General features: G+C 40.1%; 1 protein-coding gene across 4 annotated transcripts in view; it reads left to right on the top strand.

The window, feature by feature from the left end:
- Positions 1–17,139, top strand: part of b3gnt2b (UDP-GlcNAc:betaGal beta-1,3-N-acetylglucosaminyltransferase 2b) — a 31,147-nt gene extending 14,008 nt beyond the window's left edge. For all 4 annotated transcript variants that reach the window (XM_030442452.1, XM_030442451.1, XM_030442453.1 and 1 more), the window contains exons 2-3: positions 3,118–3,280; positions 11,197–17,139. In XM_030442452.1, coding sequence (XP_030298312.1) covers positions 11,233–12,426 — 1,194 coding nt within the window. In that variant the 5' untranslated portion in view covers positions 3,118–3,280; positions 11,197–11,232 and the 3' untranslated portion in view covers positions 12,427–17,139. The remainder of the gene's footprint in view (positions 1–3,117; positions 3,281–11,196) is intronic.
- Positions 17,140–17,599: the final 460 nt, after the last annotated feature.

Here is a 17,599-nt window from a genome sequence, read left to right as displayed (position 1 = left end):
TCTTCAAACACTAACATTAAGCAGTATATAAAAGAAAGTGTAGGAGGACACTTTTGACATTTAATTCTGATAAACAGAAATATAAGCGAGGAATTAAAGATGGAGAGTCTCTGAGCAAGTCAAACAGTCTGAGTCTGAGGAATACTTCCCCTCTGTAAAGAAAGAAGCTCAAACAGAGGAAAGAGTACACAGGTCATATTTACATTCGAGTCACTGAGTATGTGTTGAAGCTATAGACACATTCCTTCTGTTGATTAACTCTCCTGCTCATATTGAACATTTTTGGGTGTTGGATAATCTCTCAGTGAGTTTTTCAGGCAGTTTGTACATTAACAGCTCACAGTGAAAGGTGATCCATCCTCATTACCTGCTGACCTCTAATATCTCACCAGGCACGCTAGTTCGTTAATGATTAACAAAATCCAGGCCAGCTGAGCTTTTTGCATCAAGCTAAAGTTGGATTTTTTTATTTTTTTTTTAATCAATGTGTTTCCAGTTCTTTTATCCACCAAAGACAGATTGTACCATTATTTTTCAGAACCAGGTCTTTGTTCTGTTGGCAGCACTCGGCAGCATTGCAAACATGCAAAAGGATATTTATACTTGGTTTGCTATCAGGATTAAGTACTTGCGCTACACAGGAGTGTACTAGCATGGTGCGTACCTGACTAATGTTTTTTTATCCTTCTGTATTTGGTTTCTACACTGTTCACCTTAATTTGATTTGATTACAAGTAGGCAGCTTAGAATAACATTTGGCTTTACCTGAGGAGAAGGACAGAAGAGTCCCACGTGTAGCAGTGTCACGCCGTGGAAATGCCTTTTTTTTCCTTTCCCACACTTAAATGTGAAAAAACTGAAAATTGCTTTTGAAGACCAGTTGAATTTTTGACATGCAAACGCGGATGTACACACCTAGATAGATCTGAATACAATACAAGGAAAATAGGTACATTTACTTTAATATTTCAGTACAATTTAGAGGAACTTGTGCGTAACCATTTTTTATTTTCTGCTACTTTACATGTTCACTCAACGCGATTTTGGAAGCAAATATTGTACTTTTTACTCCACTGAATGTATTTGAGATTTTACAGGTTACTTTGATTCTGATTGTCAACTACAAAGTGAAGTAAAAGAAAATCAAGGAAACGGATTACTTCAAAATTACCAATTAAAGAAGACTAATAATTTGTCCTTGTTAAAACATTTTAGCTTGTTGAATTTAAACTTTATGGTCTACTTTATTCTGAAGTAATCGCATCCCGACTTTTAAAAGTAAAGTCAACTTTTAAATTGGATGTGTAGTGTGTCAATTTTAAAACTGAAATAATTATTATTAAAAGTAATTCTAAAATAACGATTCCAATAATCATAAAAATGTTGATCAGTCAGGGGCGGTAATCAGTCGATTCATAGTATACAGTGTGTACATACATGTAAATATATCTATACATACTTGTACTTTTGATTTGATATCAGGTAAGACTTTTATTTAAGTACTAATCATAAGGCATTGGTGATCATATCGTTTGTCTTTTAGTATTACATTAGATTACTTTTTGGTACTTTTGACAACACTGGGTTTAAACAGGATCTTGCACACTTCACAGTAATAGGGCCGTTCTTTGGGGTGTGATTCACAGAAAATGGCAGACAACCGTGATGCCAGAACAAATGTTGGGATCTCTTTGCTCTCTGATGGATCTGAAGCACAGCAGACGTGCATGCAGCAGCATGTCTACATGAGTAAGAGAAGCTCGAGCACAAAAAACTCTAAGCCTGGGGAGGGAAAATGACATGGGCCAGTACAAATCTATGTAAACTAATGACAATCCCTGAAAACAACAGTTAGAGCAGACTCTGGGATCTGTGGTGAGAAGGACATAGTATGTGACTCTGTCTGGGTGTGCAGGTAAACGCAGCAGCTCTTCATGTTTTTCCACCTCTGCCATCAGCTGTCACTCTTTTCCATTCGTGTCAGTAACCAGGCTCCAGTCTAGTTTCTGCAGTAATCTGATTTCTTTGATATAATGTAAGAAACATGTTTTTCTACAGTAGTGACAGAACACAATGTGTAACTCTGTATTTTAGTACATTTGCAATTCTGAGGTCGGCTTGCTTCTTTTCAGACTTTTGTGAAGTCAAGCTTTTGCAGGTGGATAACTAACCAGGCTGAAATATAGAGGAATGCAATGTTTAAGTCGTGTAACGGCTCAAATTCAGATTATAAACTGAAACTGAAACTGACACTGAGCTTTGAGTATTGTGTTGTAACTCTATCATCCGATCGAGCCTATCCAGACCTGCCACACAAACTATCTACAGCATGCGTTTCACACACTTTGACATGCTGATGTTTGTGTGTCTTTTATGACTCAGCGCTGATAACTGCGGCTGGAGGCTTTATGTTTTCAGGTTGCCTGTCTGTATTGTTTATATGATGAGTACGGGAAAACCTTGAAGGAATTTCTTCAAATTTGGAACAAATGATCACTTGGACTCAAGGATGAACTGATTAGATTGTTGTGGTCAGAGGTCGATGTCTCTGTGACCTCACAATCCCATTTTTGGCCGTAATCTAGTGTAGGTTGATGTCTGCAAATGTCTTTTTTTCTCAGAGAAAGAGTGTATTGTGTATGACCAAGAAAAGCATGAAATCCACACATTTGAGAAGCTGGAGCCAGCTATCGAAAACTGATGCAGATAAATTTGATGTCTACTAATTAAGCATTGCAGCGAGACAGTATGTGCAGCACATGTTAAGTGCTGCACAGTTTTGTCTCTCTAACCTGAAGCTCCGCTGTGGGAGTGCGCTGACACCACATGTGAGCCGCATTGCCAGATCATATCTTGTACCATCGATCAATGACCTAAAATGGAGACGACCACCTACAAACACAAAAGTAGTTGCTCACTTGCATTTCCTTTTTGTTCCTCAGAGAGGACATTTCTCTCCTTTGTTTGTATTTGTTAGCTTTGTCAGCACAAAGAAGCTATGTGTTTACCAACAGAATCTGTTTTTGGAGCTCCCCGTGATATTCGTCAAGTCATTTTCATCAGGTGAAACTGATCCTCACAGCTGCTGACAAACTGTTTTTCTTCCTATATTTGCAGGGTCAACCCTCACACGCTACCCTCCCTCTCACTTTCTACCCCTCCGGATCCCCTCTCCCAATTGGCTGCTGTTCCACAGAAGGCGGGGCTAACTATGGGGTAAGAGAGCTGAGAGGAGACATCAAGACGACACGAGCTAAGGAGGCCCTCGGGACCTGCACAGGTAAGATCGTACAGTGTGTACTCACATCTTACATGCAGCATTTGAGGAGGTGACACAGAGGTCGTGTTACATTTGTCATAGGTCATATTCACCTTTTAGTCTGCAAAGGTTTTTAGAATTATTGTGTCTTTAAAAGTGTTCAAGAAAATGTGTAAATCTCACTAAATTTCCACTTCTATGAACAAACACCTGACTCCACAACGAGGTATTCAGATTTCTCCACACACTGAAACTCATTTAGAACTGAATGCTGTTACCATTGTTTTCTGTTGTCTCTAACCCATCCCCCCACACAGGTGAGACTCCTCACCTCACTGAACCTTTTTATCAGATGGAAACCACAGTGGTCAAACACAGCCTGGCATTGTCCAGTAGATTACTGCCAGATGTAATCTTTGTGCCACAGAGCTGCTTTCTGTGTTGATCAATGAAACTGAAAACGGCATCAAAGCCCATCTGGGACACTATTGTTGCCAGGATCTAACTAAATATTTTGTCATGCTTAAAGAGGCCAACAGGTAGCTGCAAATACTGCTGGGTTAAAAGGATTATTAACTCTTTTGTTAGATTTTGGATAATGTGCAAAATGTTACCCTCAAAGTGTCGTCTCCAGATTAATTTAAGATCAGTTTATTGTAAAAAGATACCAGAATCTCAGTTTCAATTAGAGGCTGTTTTTAGCAAAATGTTTAGGACCGACGCTCGTGGTGCAAAGACAGAGCCTCAACAGAAACTAGGAGAATATAGAAACGTACTTCCTTTTAACCAAAATGTACCCTTTTTACACCCACAGCATCCTGTATTCATGTTGATACCAGTCATAAATTAGTTTGTCACTGCATGAGAAAATTCACACATGGCGTCAGAGAGTCTGAAAAGTATCAACAGCGCCAGTCTCATGGTCAGTTGGCAGCCATGTTCAATCACGTTGACTCGTGATAACAACAACTGAAACTCCTCAAAGAAAGAAAGAGGAAAATTGGTCTTATTACCTCCTCAGTGATCATCTCCTTGGCCTGTTTGAGAAAATGTTCTAATTTTGTATCTACAAAATGTTATTACATGTTATGACACAGAAATGTTATGACACAGAAATTAACTAAAATTATCAACAGAATGTGAATAAACAGCAGTTTTGACATACTGATATATGTATTGAGTTGTACAGACGTATACTAAAATTAGCATGCCAACCAGCTAGCCCTAGCCCATCCCTGTCCAAAGCTCCAGTATTAGCAGTTTACACACTAACACACCCCAGCAGCTCCCAGTTTGAAATGCTAGCTTCATGGCTAACGGAGCTAATTAGATAAGGCAGCTACTGTTAGCAGCACTCTTGTGATATGCTGCCACCTGTCTGTTTTGAATATGAAGTTAACAGGTGCCTGACAATAGCTTGTAGTTTCTGTCCGAATTCAGACACAAATATACAATATATATTTGTGGGCATGTGTCCTCGCTGAACCACAATACCAGCAGGAAGTTGCATGTTTTCAGTGCAATCCATCCTCTCATACACATTCATTTTCCTTTTTCCTTTTTTTTTTTGTGAAACATATCAGCGCACAAACAACGTGGACTGCTTGGGCAACTTCCTTCCTGTGTTGTCTGATCGGTCATGTACGGTGAAAAACCTCAACTGCAATACTCAGAAGTTGCAAGTAACAAATTACGTAGTGTGACCAAGGCATGAAACATCCTGGCCCTTGGACAAATGTACTTAAACTCCCCTGATGTAAGTGGTCAACATCAACTTTTCATAAATTCACTTTAGTTTGAACTTGTGTTGTTTGTAGGCATTGTTTAAAATACTGTAAGGAAGTTCAGGACTCCCCGACAGAAGAGACCTTTTATGACTTGTCATTAAATTCTCACACAAGAACTCATGAGGAGGCTGCTTATTTATAATTGAATTAAAATTAGGTTGAACTAATTCACCTTTAATGGAGGATGTTGCTTATGATTGAATTGTTTACAACATTAGTATTTAATTAGATTTGATCACTGAGCTTGTGAGCCGTGGGGATTTAAAGTGATGCTGCACAACAAGAGACACTGTAGATTTATGGCTGTACTGCATCCACTATAACCAGAGTCACTGTTTTGATCACTTGCAACTTCACTTGACCAAACTAAAGGACTTGAGTCTTGACTTGGATTTGGAAGATTTTGATGGCCTTTATTCTACTGTAATGTCCTGTTCCAGTGACCTCATTTACATTGGTACGAAAGGCCAACGAAACCACAAAACAAGCTTTGTGCACGTGCGTACAGGGCCACGGTATTTGCAAGGTGTATAAAATTTAGTCGCACTGCTTCCAAAAATGGTTGCAAAATGCAACTAAATGGTCGCAGTGAAGTGAAGTAAGTTACTCGTCCTGAGACTTTACTTGTCTTAACTTACCAAGAAGAAATGACTCTTTCTTGAGACTTGAAGCAAATGTCTTCAGTCGCATGTTTGATCTGTAGGTCATCATGTACAGTAAAAGTAACACCCACGTGCAGTTATTTAGCTTTGTGACTAACATATACAGCATTTGCCCAACAGCATCGTCAGAGCAGGCACAGTCAAATTAAGATATGTGGAAGATTTAAGTCTCACTGTGATTTTGGCAAAGGACATTTAAACATATATATGTTTACCATGGCCACAGGAAATTGTTGTTTCTGTTTAGACTGCAAGTTAAACATTTAAATCAACTGTCTGAGTTATGCATTAACATGTACACATCAAACAATTATTCTCCATGGAAAGTCAGCTAAAGATATTCCTGTGAGCAGACGAACCACGCTCTCCCTCTTCTATTGTTTTGCAGTTTACGAGCATGTTTACTACTCTTAAGTAAAAACACGCTGTGCTCTCTGTGTGACCACGTGCGTGCCGCATCTTCATCTATTTTTATGCACAGTATATTTGTAACATCGTGAAGTAAGAATGAACTACAGCTGCAACAAACCTGAAAGATGTAGTTTGCATTTGAATATAGAGGTGGGGGGAAACCCTACAGGCGTGCTCAGGTACATTTGTGCTTAGCTTGGCATTGCTGATGGTTAATTAGACGCCCGGAAGCTGAGGTCTGAAGTCAACATGTTGTTTAGGTTCCTTCTTTAGATTCCTCCCCTTCCCCCACCCACTCATTTCCCAGAAGTCTCCTTGTTTTGTATGGCGATGGCAGAGGACAGGAAAGCTCAATTATCCATGAGAAAAAGAGAGAGAAAGGAGGAGCTCCGAAAAGAAAAGTCTATGTCTGTGCTTGTCCTTGTTAGTAATATAACACTTATATTCCTTCGGGATTATGTTACATGATCCTGTGGGGATGTGGCCCGCCTTTCTCTCCCCTTTTTTTCACGTGCGCAAAATGTAAAGAGGAAGCTTGGAGGTGGAAAGACAGCAAGGACAGAAGAAGACAGGCAGAGGGGGTGAGGCAAAAAGGTGGGGTAAACGAGGGATCGAGAATAGGAAAGGAAAGGAGAGCAAACAGGGGCGCAGCAGTGCAGAGTTGTTGCTAGGAGGCCGGGAGAGCAACATGATACAGAGGCAGGAAGGATACAGGCAGCGGTGGAGAGGAAGACAAACCCACTGAAGCATGAGTCGGTTATCCATTTTAACTTGTACGGGAGAGATAGCTCACCTTTTAAAGTGTTCAACTTTAGACTCAGAATCAGCTTTACTGACCAAGAACGAATAATCCGACTCCAATTTAAATTCCTGTGTGAGCTTAGCAGAAATAGAGAGGCATCTAAAACTAAGACAAAAACTGAACAGTAATATTAAAGGTAGAGGTTAAATGATGGTAGTGCAGACAAATCACCTGTGGCCATCGCCATAAAAAGTAAACCAAGCCTGTCTTCAGTGGATTTTTCACAGAGGTGTCATCCCTGGAGACATCTTGGATCTAAGCAAGCAAATGTTTTCATACTTGTAATTAATATAAACGAAATATATATAACTTATATATACACGTCAGAGAGCAAAAAACTTCAAACACAGTACTAAACAAACAAAAGAGGAAGTTTGATGATGTTGTAAGTGAGGGGTCATTTCATGCAGTTGGACGGGTTTATATTCCTCCACCGCTCTGAATTGAAGGAGAAAACAAGACAGGCTTCAGATGCTCAGAAATCTTTCTCCTCACATGAGCTTTTTAATTCATTTTGATTGTGTGTTCTGACGCACGGCTGCTCGACTGACCTGGTTATTTTTGGACACGTGTTATTAAATTCAGATTATCATCCACGTCAGGTTTGTCTGCGGGGCTACTCGAGGCTTTTTGAGGATTTTACACTCAAAACATGACTTTTCTTTTTCCTTCCCGTCACTTCGTCATGTCGATCGTCTCGTTTCATGTGTCCGTCTTGTGTTGGTGACGTCACATCGAGTGAGATATTTAAAGAATAGAGTTTAACATGTGAACACAGATCTAAATAGAAGCTGAAAATCAAATGGTGGACTTGTAGACGAGCGCTCATGAGCTTTGCGGCAGTTGAAGATGACTCGTGCGGTAAAAACAAGATTTAAAACACATAATATTCACGAGTCCAGTCTCAACAAATATTCATATTTAATCACTTTAAAATGTGGTTTATGTCTTAATCCTTGTAAAACCAAATAGACAGAAGTTGTTGAGAAATTGTTGTCTTCATTGGTAACGACCACAATTTCTGATGACATCTATCTGATATGAAATGTAGAAATGTTTGCGGATGAAGTAACATTCAAAGTGCGTTGTTGCTACGTGACGTTCGCTGACTTCCCTGCTCACTCTCTGATAAATTATCTGATGTTTCTTCAGAACTCAGAGCAGGATGATCCCTCAACTTCACTCCACATTTACTGATTATCCAGTTATGCACAGATAATAAATTGGCCAGATGCATTTTTTGACTTTTTGATGCATTACAACTAAGCCATTAATCTTTCATGGTCCCCAGAGGATGAAGCCTAGTGTTTATTCTCCCTCCCATTTTTAAGTGACATGTCTCGATGGATGGATTGCCATGAAATTGTGTGCATGCATTCATGTCTCCTTCGGGATAAACTGTACAAACTTTGATGCTTCCTTCAGTTTTCATTTAGTGCCATCAGTAACTGCAATCAGCTTCACGTTAAGTGCTAATTATCTCATATATGCACGGCAACATTTACCAAATAAATGCTACACTCAGATGGTTAACATGCTAACATTTAAAGCTGCTAAACATAAGTTGGTATTATAATTGTGAGTATGTTTACATCCTGTGTTGCAGAGCTGCTGGCATATCTGTAGTTTTTTTTTTTTCCTTAAAGACTCTAGTAAAAGTATAAAAACACGCACTGTCCCCAAATGACCATAATATCTCCCAGATGCTGAGACTTTTGGCTTTCAGAGCTCACCCTCTGGCCTGTTGGCTCAGTTTCAGAGAAAAAGCTGCATGTTTACTTCCATTTATGTTATCATCTATTCATCGGGTTTGCTTTATTCGTTTCAAAGGACGCGTCCTGGTAGCCTCAGGGTTTAAGACAATGACCATGTATTCGCCAGTTGGCTGTGGATCGTTATTTATGGCATTTCTCCTCTCTCTCCTCCCGTTTTCTGTTGCACATATACTGCCTGCTATCTAAATAAAGGAAAAAGTTTTTTCTGCTCAAAGTACCACAAGGATTTCAATCAACAGCTCATCAATGACTTAATTAAAACCGTACCGTGGTTCCAGCAGAGTGGATGTGGCTGCCTCGCTTGGCAAGCACCAAAAGGAGGAAATAACAGGGATTGAGAGGCCCAGAAAGAGCGTGGAAGACATTTTCAACGCAGACATTTCTAGTACGAAGAAAAGAAAGTGAGACATGGCAAAGAGGATGTTATCAGCAAGGATGTGTGAGGCTGCCAAAGCAGAAACCTGAGGCACACTCAAACTTCCTGAAAGGCTGTATTGTCTGTTCGAACCCTCTACTCCCATGCTGTGCTCATTTCTTTCCTTTTTTCGGGGTTAATTGACGCCAGCTAAATGGAACCGAACCAAACTAACCATCAGTAATCTAATAACTTGTCCTCTGACATTATAATGCTTCAGTTATATCACATCATCAGCAAACAAAAGACACGTCGCAGTTTGCTGCAGTTGAAGCGCGACTGACTAATCTAATGAGGCTTAACGAAGCATGCTATCTTAGTTTATTAAAGGATAATCTCACAGCCTGACCCCATGTGAACCGTTTTATGGTGGATAACAGTTTTATTGTATTTAGTTTGGACTGAAGCCTGAACTTCCAGTTTACGTGTGCATGCAGCTTATTGATTGTGATAACTGCCAGAGTGCACACACACACACACACACACACACACACACACACACACACACACACACACACACACACAACCTGCTGGGTAACCTGAATAACATCTGTTGGTTATTGATTTTCAGAGTTTTCGGAATCATTATCTGTCTTGTGTGATGATTGATTCCAAGGGATAGCAGAGCAGCAAATGGAAAACAATTTGTGATGTTGTTTTGTGATTAACAGGTTTAAGCCTTCCTGCTTAGCACCACCCGTCTGAAGCAGGATTTTACAGACAATAGCTCTAGTATTAAGCAATCTCTGAGGGCTAACCATTGATCCCACTTCCTGCAATGTAGTTTGTTAGCTGACATTGACCTCTGATTTTACAGCAAACAGAAAAACGGCTATCACAGAGTCATAACAACTTAATCCTGTGTAGGGATGCTAATTTTAAGCATTTATTTTAAATTGACAGTCGGATTATCAGTTCATCATTAAGAATGTAAGAAATATGTGGGGCATATGTTTTTACCACTGGAGGTACTTAAATGAGCCTTATGTAACTTTGGAGAAGAAATTCCAACTCCGTATTTTAATATTTACAATATAAGGGAATAAACAAGCTGTTCTCAGAGTAAAATAAGTTCCCTAGATCACTGTTTGAAGCTAGAAAGATGGCGGGGTCTGCCAAATATAAACAAGTAAAAAAAGATTGTGTTGTCCTTTGGTGTCCAGAGTGAAAGTCTTTAGTTTGCTGTCCCGTGGATGTTTCAGAACACACTACAGTAGTTCTGGTTTTAAAAATGGTGATCAGAAGTAGTTTTAGTCGGTCCTTGGTCGTGATAACCCCGCCCCCAGCCCCTGACTTGAGTAGTTCTTTGTTCTGTGTTGGTGTGATAAGGTTCAAGTGGAAATGTGATTTAGATTTCTAGATTTTTCATTTCTTCAGAAGTTTCCTCCAGCAGCTATAAATAAAACACTTAGAAAAAAACACAACTTCATGTGACTTTGTGTCACAGTAGTCTTGTGGCTGATATTTATCGCTTTCTACTCATTTTCACTAGTTTCTTCTTTTAAAGAGATAGATGTGGTAGAAGTAGACAACCTCACCATTGTGCCGCTTGTAACCGGCCACAAAAACAGAGATTGCGATCTTGTTTTTCTCTGAAATAGAAAGCACATGAGCATTACCATGAAAAATCAATCGATCTTTCCACCTTATCGAAACTCGCCAAGCTTTTAAAAGGCGCCGTTGCATTGAAGATGTATTGCAAACATGTTTACTACAGTAGGAATCCATAAATGAGGCTGCCAGGGTTATTGGAACGCCTTACTTGTTTTTGTATTTATTTGTAGACCAATTTGGTTCAAAGTTAGAGGGATCAAAGTGACTGTGTGTTAATGTTGGAATCAGATGCACATGAAAAGATAGTTATTTATGTTGAGTTATGAGTGGAAAATCCCAGCAACTCTCCTGACAGAACAGAGGAAAGAAGCTGTGGTGGGAAGTCCTGTTGTCCCTTCACGAGCTCACCCAACATTAATGCCTTCTTTCAAATGAAAGTCCATCTTGTCCACCACTAGAGATTAGATATTGAATGCAACTAGTGAAATAAGGTGTTTACTTGTCTCTAACATTCTTATTTCTTTTCCTTAGTTTCTGCTCCGGTGGTGACCGGTGCAGAACACTGTCATGGCGCTGCCGCGGCGGAGGCTGAAGCTTGTGGTGACAGTGATGATGGTCAACCTCTTCATCTTCATCATCATCTCCCGACAAAGCAGCCAAGACAAAAATGGACGTAACAAGGTTCAAATCCCCTCCAAACCCTTTTGGTCCAAAGTGGTTCCCAGCGCGGCTTACTGGAACCGCAAGCAGCAGATTCTGGACCTTCAGAACAATCCCATCCTGGCAGCTAACTACAGCTCTGCAGACATGCCAGATTGGCTCAACGACACCAGTTTAAACTCTGACCCCTGCCAGCCTAACAGCAGGGTAACAACTCAGGTGAAAGACTACAACTCCCTACCACATCGCTTCAAGGACTTTCTGCTGTACATGCACTGCCGCTCCTACCCGATCATAGTGGACCAGCCTGACATCTGTAAGCAGCCACCGTTTCTGCTCCTGGCTGTCAAATCCCTGGCGCCACACTTCGACCGCCGCCAGGCCATTCGTCAATCTTGGGGGCGGGCGGGAGTTATAGCCAATCAGACGGTTGTTACTATCTTCCTTCTTGGCAACGCCACAGCTGGGGACCACCACCCGGATCTGTCGGAGATGCTGCACTACGAAAACGCCCGTTATAAAGACATCATCAAGTGGGATTACCGGGATTCATTCTTCAACTTGACTGTCAAGGAAGTTCTGTTCCTGGAATGGATCCAGACTCGTTGCCCTGGTGCTCGCTTCATCTTCAAAGGCGACGACGACGTTTTCGTCAACACCTACCGCATCCTGGACTTCCTCAAGGGCCTCACGGAGCCCAAAGCCAGGGACCTGTTTGTAGGTGACGTGATCACCAACGCGGGGCCTCACCGAGACAAGAAGGTCAAATACTTCATCCCAGAGAGCATGTACGTCGGGACGTACCCTCCGTACGCAGGAGGAGGGGGGTACCTTTACTCTGGCGACATTGCTGCTCGTTTACACAACGTGTCACAGCATGTAACGCTCTACCCGATAGATGATGTGTACACAGGTATGTGTCTTAGGAAGCTAGGGTTAGCCCCCGAGAAGCACAAAGGCTTCAGGACCTTTAACATAGAGGAGAAGTACAGGTCAAACCCTTGTGCCTACAAGAGTTTAATGCTTGTTCACCCCAGGACCCCGCAGGAGATGATCCAGATCTGGGCCTGGCTCAGTAGTCCTAGCCTGAACTGCCAATGAGACTCTACAGCGTGCAGTCTGGGACTGACTGAAGATATCTTGATGTTGTATTTTATTTTGAATAGGGTTGTGACATAAAAGTTGGCAGCTTTAAGTTAAGATATTATTGTAATGGTCAGTCGGAGCCTCAGCTTGGAGGAACTGATTCATTGTACCTCTAAAATTGAGGAAGGACACTTTGTTCAAAATGGCCACCATAGTATTTTGACTTGATGTCAGACTTCCATAGAAGAGCTAACCCTGCTTTACTGTCGGACGAGCTTCACCCAAAGTGACGTGTCTTTGTCTTTGCGTGCACATATTTATATCACGTCTATTTATATGGCCTTTGTAATGCTTTAACACTGTGTGTCAGCTCTGTGATGGAGCGTCTCAATGCTGTATTATATAAATAAGGAGACTAAGAACTGGGATGTGTCCACTTGGGACTCTTTTTGTTGTATCAAGGGAAATGAAAATGTATCGGGTTAATGACACCGATGGAAAAAATAACGTTTTCAGCACTCGCGAGTGTCTAAAATTTCAAACGAAAACAAAAGAGTGACGCTCCTGAACCTCACTTCTTTGTAACACCCAGTGGTTCCCACATGCAGCCATTTATTGCTGCGATCTTTAAAAGTGCTTCCTGGTGAACACTTCCTAGTAATTGTTGCTGGAGGCTTAGTTTGTGCTGCTATTCCCAAACACACTCCCTGAAGTATTTACTTGTGACTCGCTCCAACTCAAACTTAAACCAGTTTCCCCTTGTAAAGACTTTGGGGAAACTTGTGTTTTGTTCACCGTTTGCATTTGTTGATTTACATTAATTTATCATTTACATACAAACCATTTATGCAACCTTCAGAAGGAGTTTGTTTTACCTAAAATCCACAGTTTTTGCTCCTTTTCCTTCAAGTTTCTCTGTTTTACCATTATTTGTGCTATGTGTCATTTCTTTAACTGGTAGATGTATCTCATAACGACACAGCTCATTATATAGCGTTGAAATGGAGTGTTTGGCGGAGTGAATACACACTTTGCTTTCAGGCTTTGTACAGCTCAGCAGGTCTGGGCTTGGTTTTGACATGAATAGAGGAATCCAAATGCTGTCTAATTCTGCTTCAGGTTCTGAAAAAAAACTGCTTGTATAAACTTTCAAGTGCATTTCCAGAGATATGTTTTATCTCAAGCTGCAAGAGTAGAGCTTCTATTTTAAATACTTGCTATAACTTGCCTCATGAGTGTGCGCAGCTGTCGTGTGGAAGTGTTGAATGCTGTTTAATGTCGCTTTACTGTGATATCAGTGGATCAGAGTTAAAAAAAATTAAAAAAAAAAATGCTTTAAAACACAGGTGGAACATGGTGAAACACCATGTCTAGGCTACCTAAGCTTTGGATACTTGACACATTACTTGGCTCTGAAATCTTCACTGATCATCTTGAAGGCTTCATTTCAAAATGTTATATATCCATTTCTGGAGGAGATGATTTTTCTTTTTGTCTGAACTTCCTGTTTTGGGATGATGCAGCCATAACAATCGTTAAAGGGAAAGTTTAACCTGAATACAGTCATGGAATCATCATCTGTAGAGATGTCGGCCTTCTCTCAAATTCATGGCACTCAATAATACATCAGTATAACTCAGCAGCAATGTCTCTGTCCAGAAATCACGACTGGGTTACTCAAGATAATCAACCGACCTCGTAGTGAGCAGTTTCACGTAGGGACTATTTTCTTCCCATATCACCACGCAGAAGAAAGCATGCGTCTACTAATTAGCTAGTGAAGCTAACAAAGCTATCTAACGTTACAGCTCAACCTTGTAGGACACCATTAATATTTTTATCACGCACTGAAAAAAGTAGATTCATGTCCAGTGCGTGGAGGTTCGATAAAATGAAAAATAATTCCTTCCTGCTCTGCTCACAACAAGGTTTGTGGATTGTCTTGCAGAAACCGGGTCATGATTTCTAGAAGGAGACACTTCTGTTGAGTTTTTATATTTCATATTTTTTCGCACTTGTAGCTAGGGGTGTCACAATTTCAATTCTTAAAAAGAAAATCAAAGGAAATAAGCATTCAGTCTCAGTCGTTAAAATCAAAAGCAGGATTGTGATTCTCCCGATATTTTTTTTTCCACCTCCACCAACTTAAAGCATGTGCTCAAAACTAATCACAGTGTGTTTTGCACGTTAGGAAATAGGTTGAAATAGCGTTCTTACATTTTATCAAATTATTTAAATTTGACTATATGGCCTTTGTGTGGTACATTCACCCCTGAAAAATATGGTGGTTATGTCCGACTTAATACCATCTGGACTATATTTCTGACAAAGACGTTGAAAATGTAATTGTCAGGTCAAACAACTTCATGTTTAAACCAAAAGCTGAATCAAGTTGTGACCTTTAGAATCATTTAGAATTCCAGTTGAATTGTGACGCCCCACCACAAGTCGAGTTCCATGTAATTGTATTATATTCCATAGAGGGCAGACATCACTACAGCTGATATCGCCAGAACTCAGCAATTCGCTGCTCCAAAACGGTCTAGATAAATAAACAGTACTTCAGACAAGGGGGAAGATAACTCATGATAGTACGTAGCTCCGGCCGCATTCACTTATTTATTCAACCTACTTTCCGCGAGCCGTTTGTCAGTTAAATGGTGGATAACTCATTTTGAAATGAAGCTCTTATTATTATTTGAAGGTCACTGCTCAGCTCATGGCTTTAGCACCAACGCTGTGTCTTTTACTCCTGCACATATTTACTTTGCGTGTATGTTACATAATGTTCATCTATATGTGAGACTCAGTCAGACACTTGAAACATGTTGAGAGTTTTCAGATGCACCTGTGTGATATTTCAAGTCTCGGAGAGTTAAGCGACTACAGACGAGGAGACGCTCTGTGTTTCTGTCAACAAATGGAAAAGGTCGGAGGAGTGTGTTTCTTGAATGTATCTTTGCTCGGGTTTAGGGGTCAGTCTGCGTCGATTGGTTTCACAGATATCAGTCCAGGAAGTCCTCAGTATTCACAGAATGTCGCAGGACTCCGTTAAGTCGATACTGAACCTAAGTGGACTCCAGTCAGCTGTTTGGACTGACCCTAAATCTGGTTGTTACACTCCTGATCTGAGAGAAGAGGGATGACGTTCCTTTGCCTGCGTTAGAGCTCCCCCTGCTGGTCAGGATGGTGATCTTGTAGCTTGTAAGACTCAGAGCTTTAAAACAGACACTGACAAAACCTGTAGTCTAAGACCTCGTTTATTTTTTTAAATATTTTAACCATCCATTCATTATCTCTCTCTTTCACTCTATAGATACTCCAAATCCTCACTTATGGCGACTTATCTCTCCGTTTTACTGCTTGTTTGTTGTTTCTTTTTGCCTACATTGGTGTCAGATAGTTTGGGGCTCACGCCACACAAGAAAAACTCTTGAGACAATCACAGCGAGGCTCCTAAATATTGAGTTTGTTCTTTTTTTATTTGGGATTACAGACCCACTGGATGCTATTTTAATTCCCCCCGTGTGGTGGACGCCATCTATCTCCATGTAGGATCAAACAAAACACGTTAAAAAGGAGACCAAATGCGAGCTGAGGACCAAGTGGAGGTTGTTTTATCTTTAGATATTTAAGTCCAAGTGTCGCCTTTTTCTCTTTGGGTCATGTGTTCTCATCATCCTCACCGCTCACTCACTCAATAACAGGTTGCATTCTGTCCTCGCTGCACACAGTTTGTGGCTACTTGAAATGTTTACATGCTTTAAAAAGTCATGACTTATTTCTATAATTGTTACTTATGTTTGGTGACTGTCCGACGTTTCTGTCCTCTTGCCTTGTCTGTTTAATTTGAACCTTTTATCCGTCAGTGCGCTTTATTTTGTAAAAATGTTTTTTTTTGCATTTTTTTTTTGTTTTACTTTGAAGGACTTTTTCCTGTTTTTTCTTTTAGGCGCACAACTTAGCTGTGTGTTGAAAGTCAGTGTTGCTCTGGTCTCGGTAGCCAGGATGTGTCAGTTTTTTTGTTTTTTTCAGAGTTTCTTTAGATGCTGGTGTTGTTTTTTAAGGCAGAACAGGAAGCGAGTTGGTATAAAAAGACATCATATCACCATCCAAATGCAGTGAAGTGTCACTGTTGTTCCAGCTCCAGGATTGTAAGTCACAGGACAATGTAAAGGGGCCATGAATATTAATTTATTTCCCAGTTATCACATGATTAATACTTGAGTTTCTGGACATATTCTTCTCTTGAAGTCACCCTAAAAACAAACAGCTCAGTGTTGTTTCATCGTTGTCAGTCAGATTCTGAACCAAATATCTTTTATCAACCAGAGAGAAATGTTTCAAACTGATTATTTGCAAATGAATCCTCGTTTCTTTTCTCTTTTTTTTTCACTCTACATTTTGATGTTAACCTTCTGTTAACTTGTATTTAATAAACCTGTCATTACTGTGTTACACACACCTGCACTAGTCAGAGATTATTACCAAATGTATGCCTGATGTTTGTATGTATCGTATGTTCAAGATTATCTTTCAACCACGTTCAGCGTGATTGCTTTTTTTTTTAATACCGAGGATGACTTGATTGTTTCAATAAAGTTATATTTTGCTGTTTTTGTATATCTGTTCTATGCATTACTATTGTAATACAAACAAATAAATTATGTGAAGTATCAAGTCCGTCGCCATCGATTTGCATCGTCAATTAAACACATGTTTCATTCATTTTATTTCTTATTTGTTTCGTTTTTCAACATTTTTATAATAATCATCTGAAGAGTTGTAATTTCGGTGCTGAAACGCAACGTTAAACCCCCAATTCACCTCTGATGGCCCATGTATTTTTCAAAATAAGAGTGTTTTTCACATTGTCTTGTCATTGTCACATTAATAGGATGAAGAAGACTGTATTGGTACAGTTCAGCTAGTGTCAGGTTAACATAAAACGTTTAAAAACACTGCAAAGATTTGACCATTATTCATATTTTTCATGTGTCAGGTCACTTAGTAGCAACTTAACAAGTGATTTCCAACATTTCATCTCTATCTGGATCCACACCAAAAGTTAATGGGGTCTATTCTGGGCTGAGACTCGTCCTCCATCCAAGTCTTGTGAAAATCTGTTCAGTAGTTTTTGTGTAATCCTGCTCACAATCCAACCGACATACAGACACAGGTGTAAACA

Source organism: Sparus aurata, chromosome 15 (genome assembly GCF_900880675.1).
Source record: "Sparus aurata chromosome 15, fSpaAur1.1, whole genome shotgun sequence".
NCBI classification, from domain to species: Eukaryota; Metazoa; Chordata; class Actinopteri; order Spariformes; family Sparidae; genus Sparus; species Sparus aurata.
This window is presented reverse-complemented; position numbering and strand designations above follow the sequence as displayed.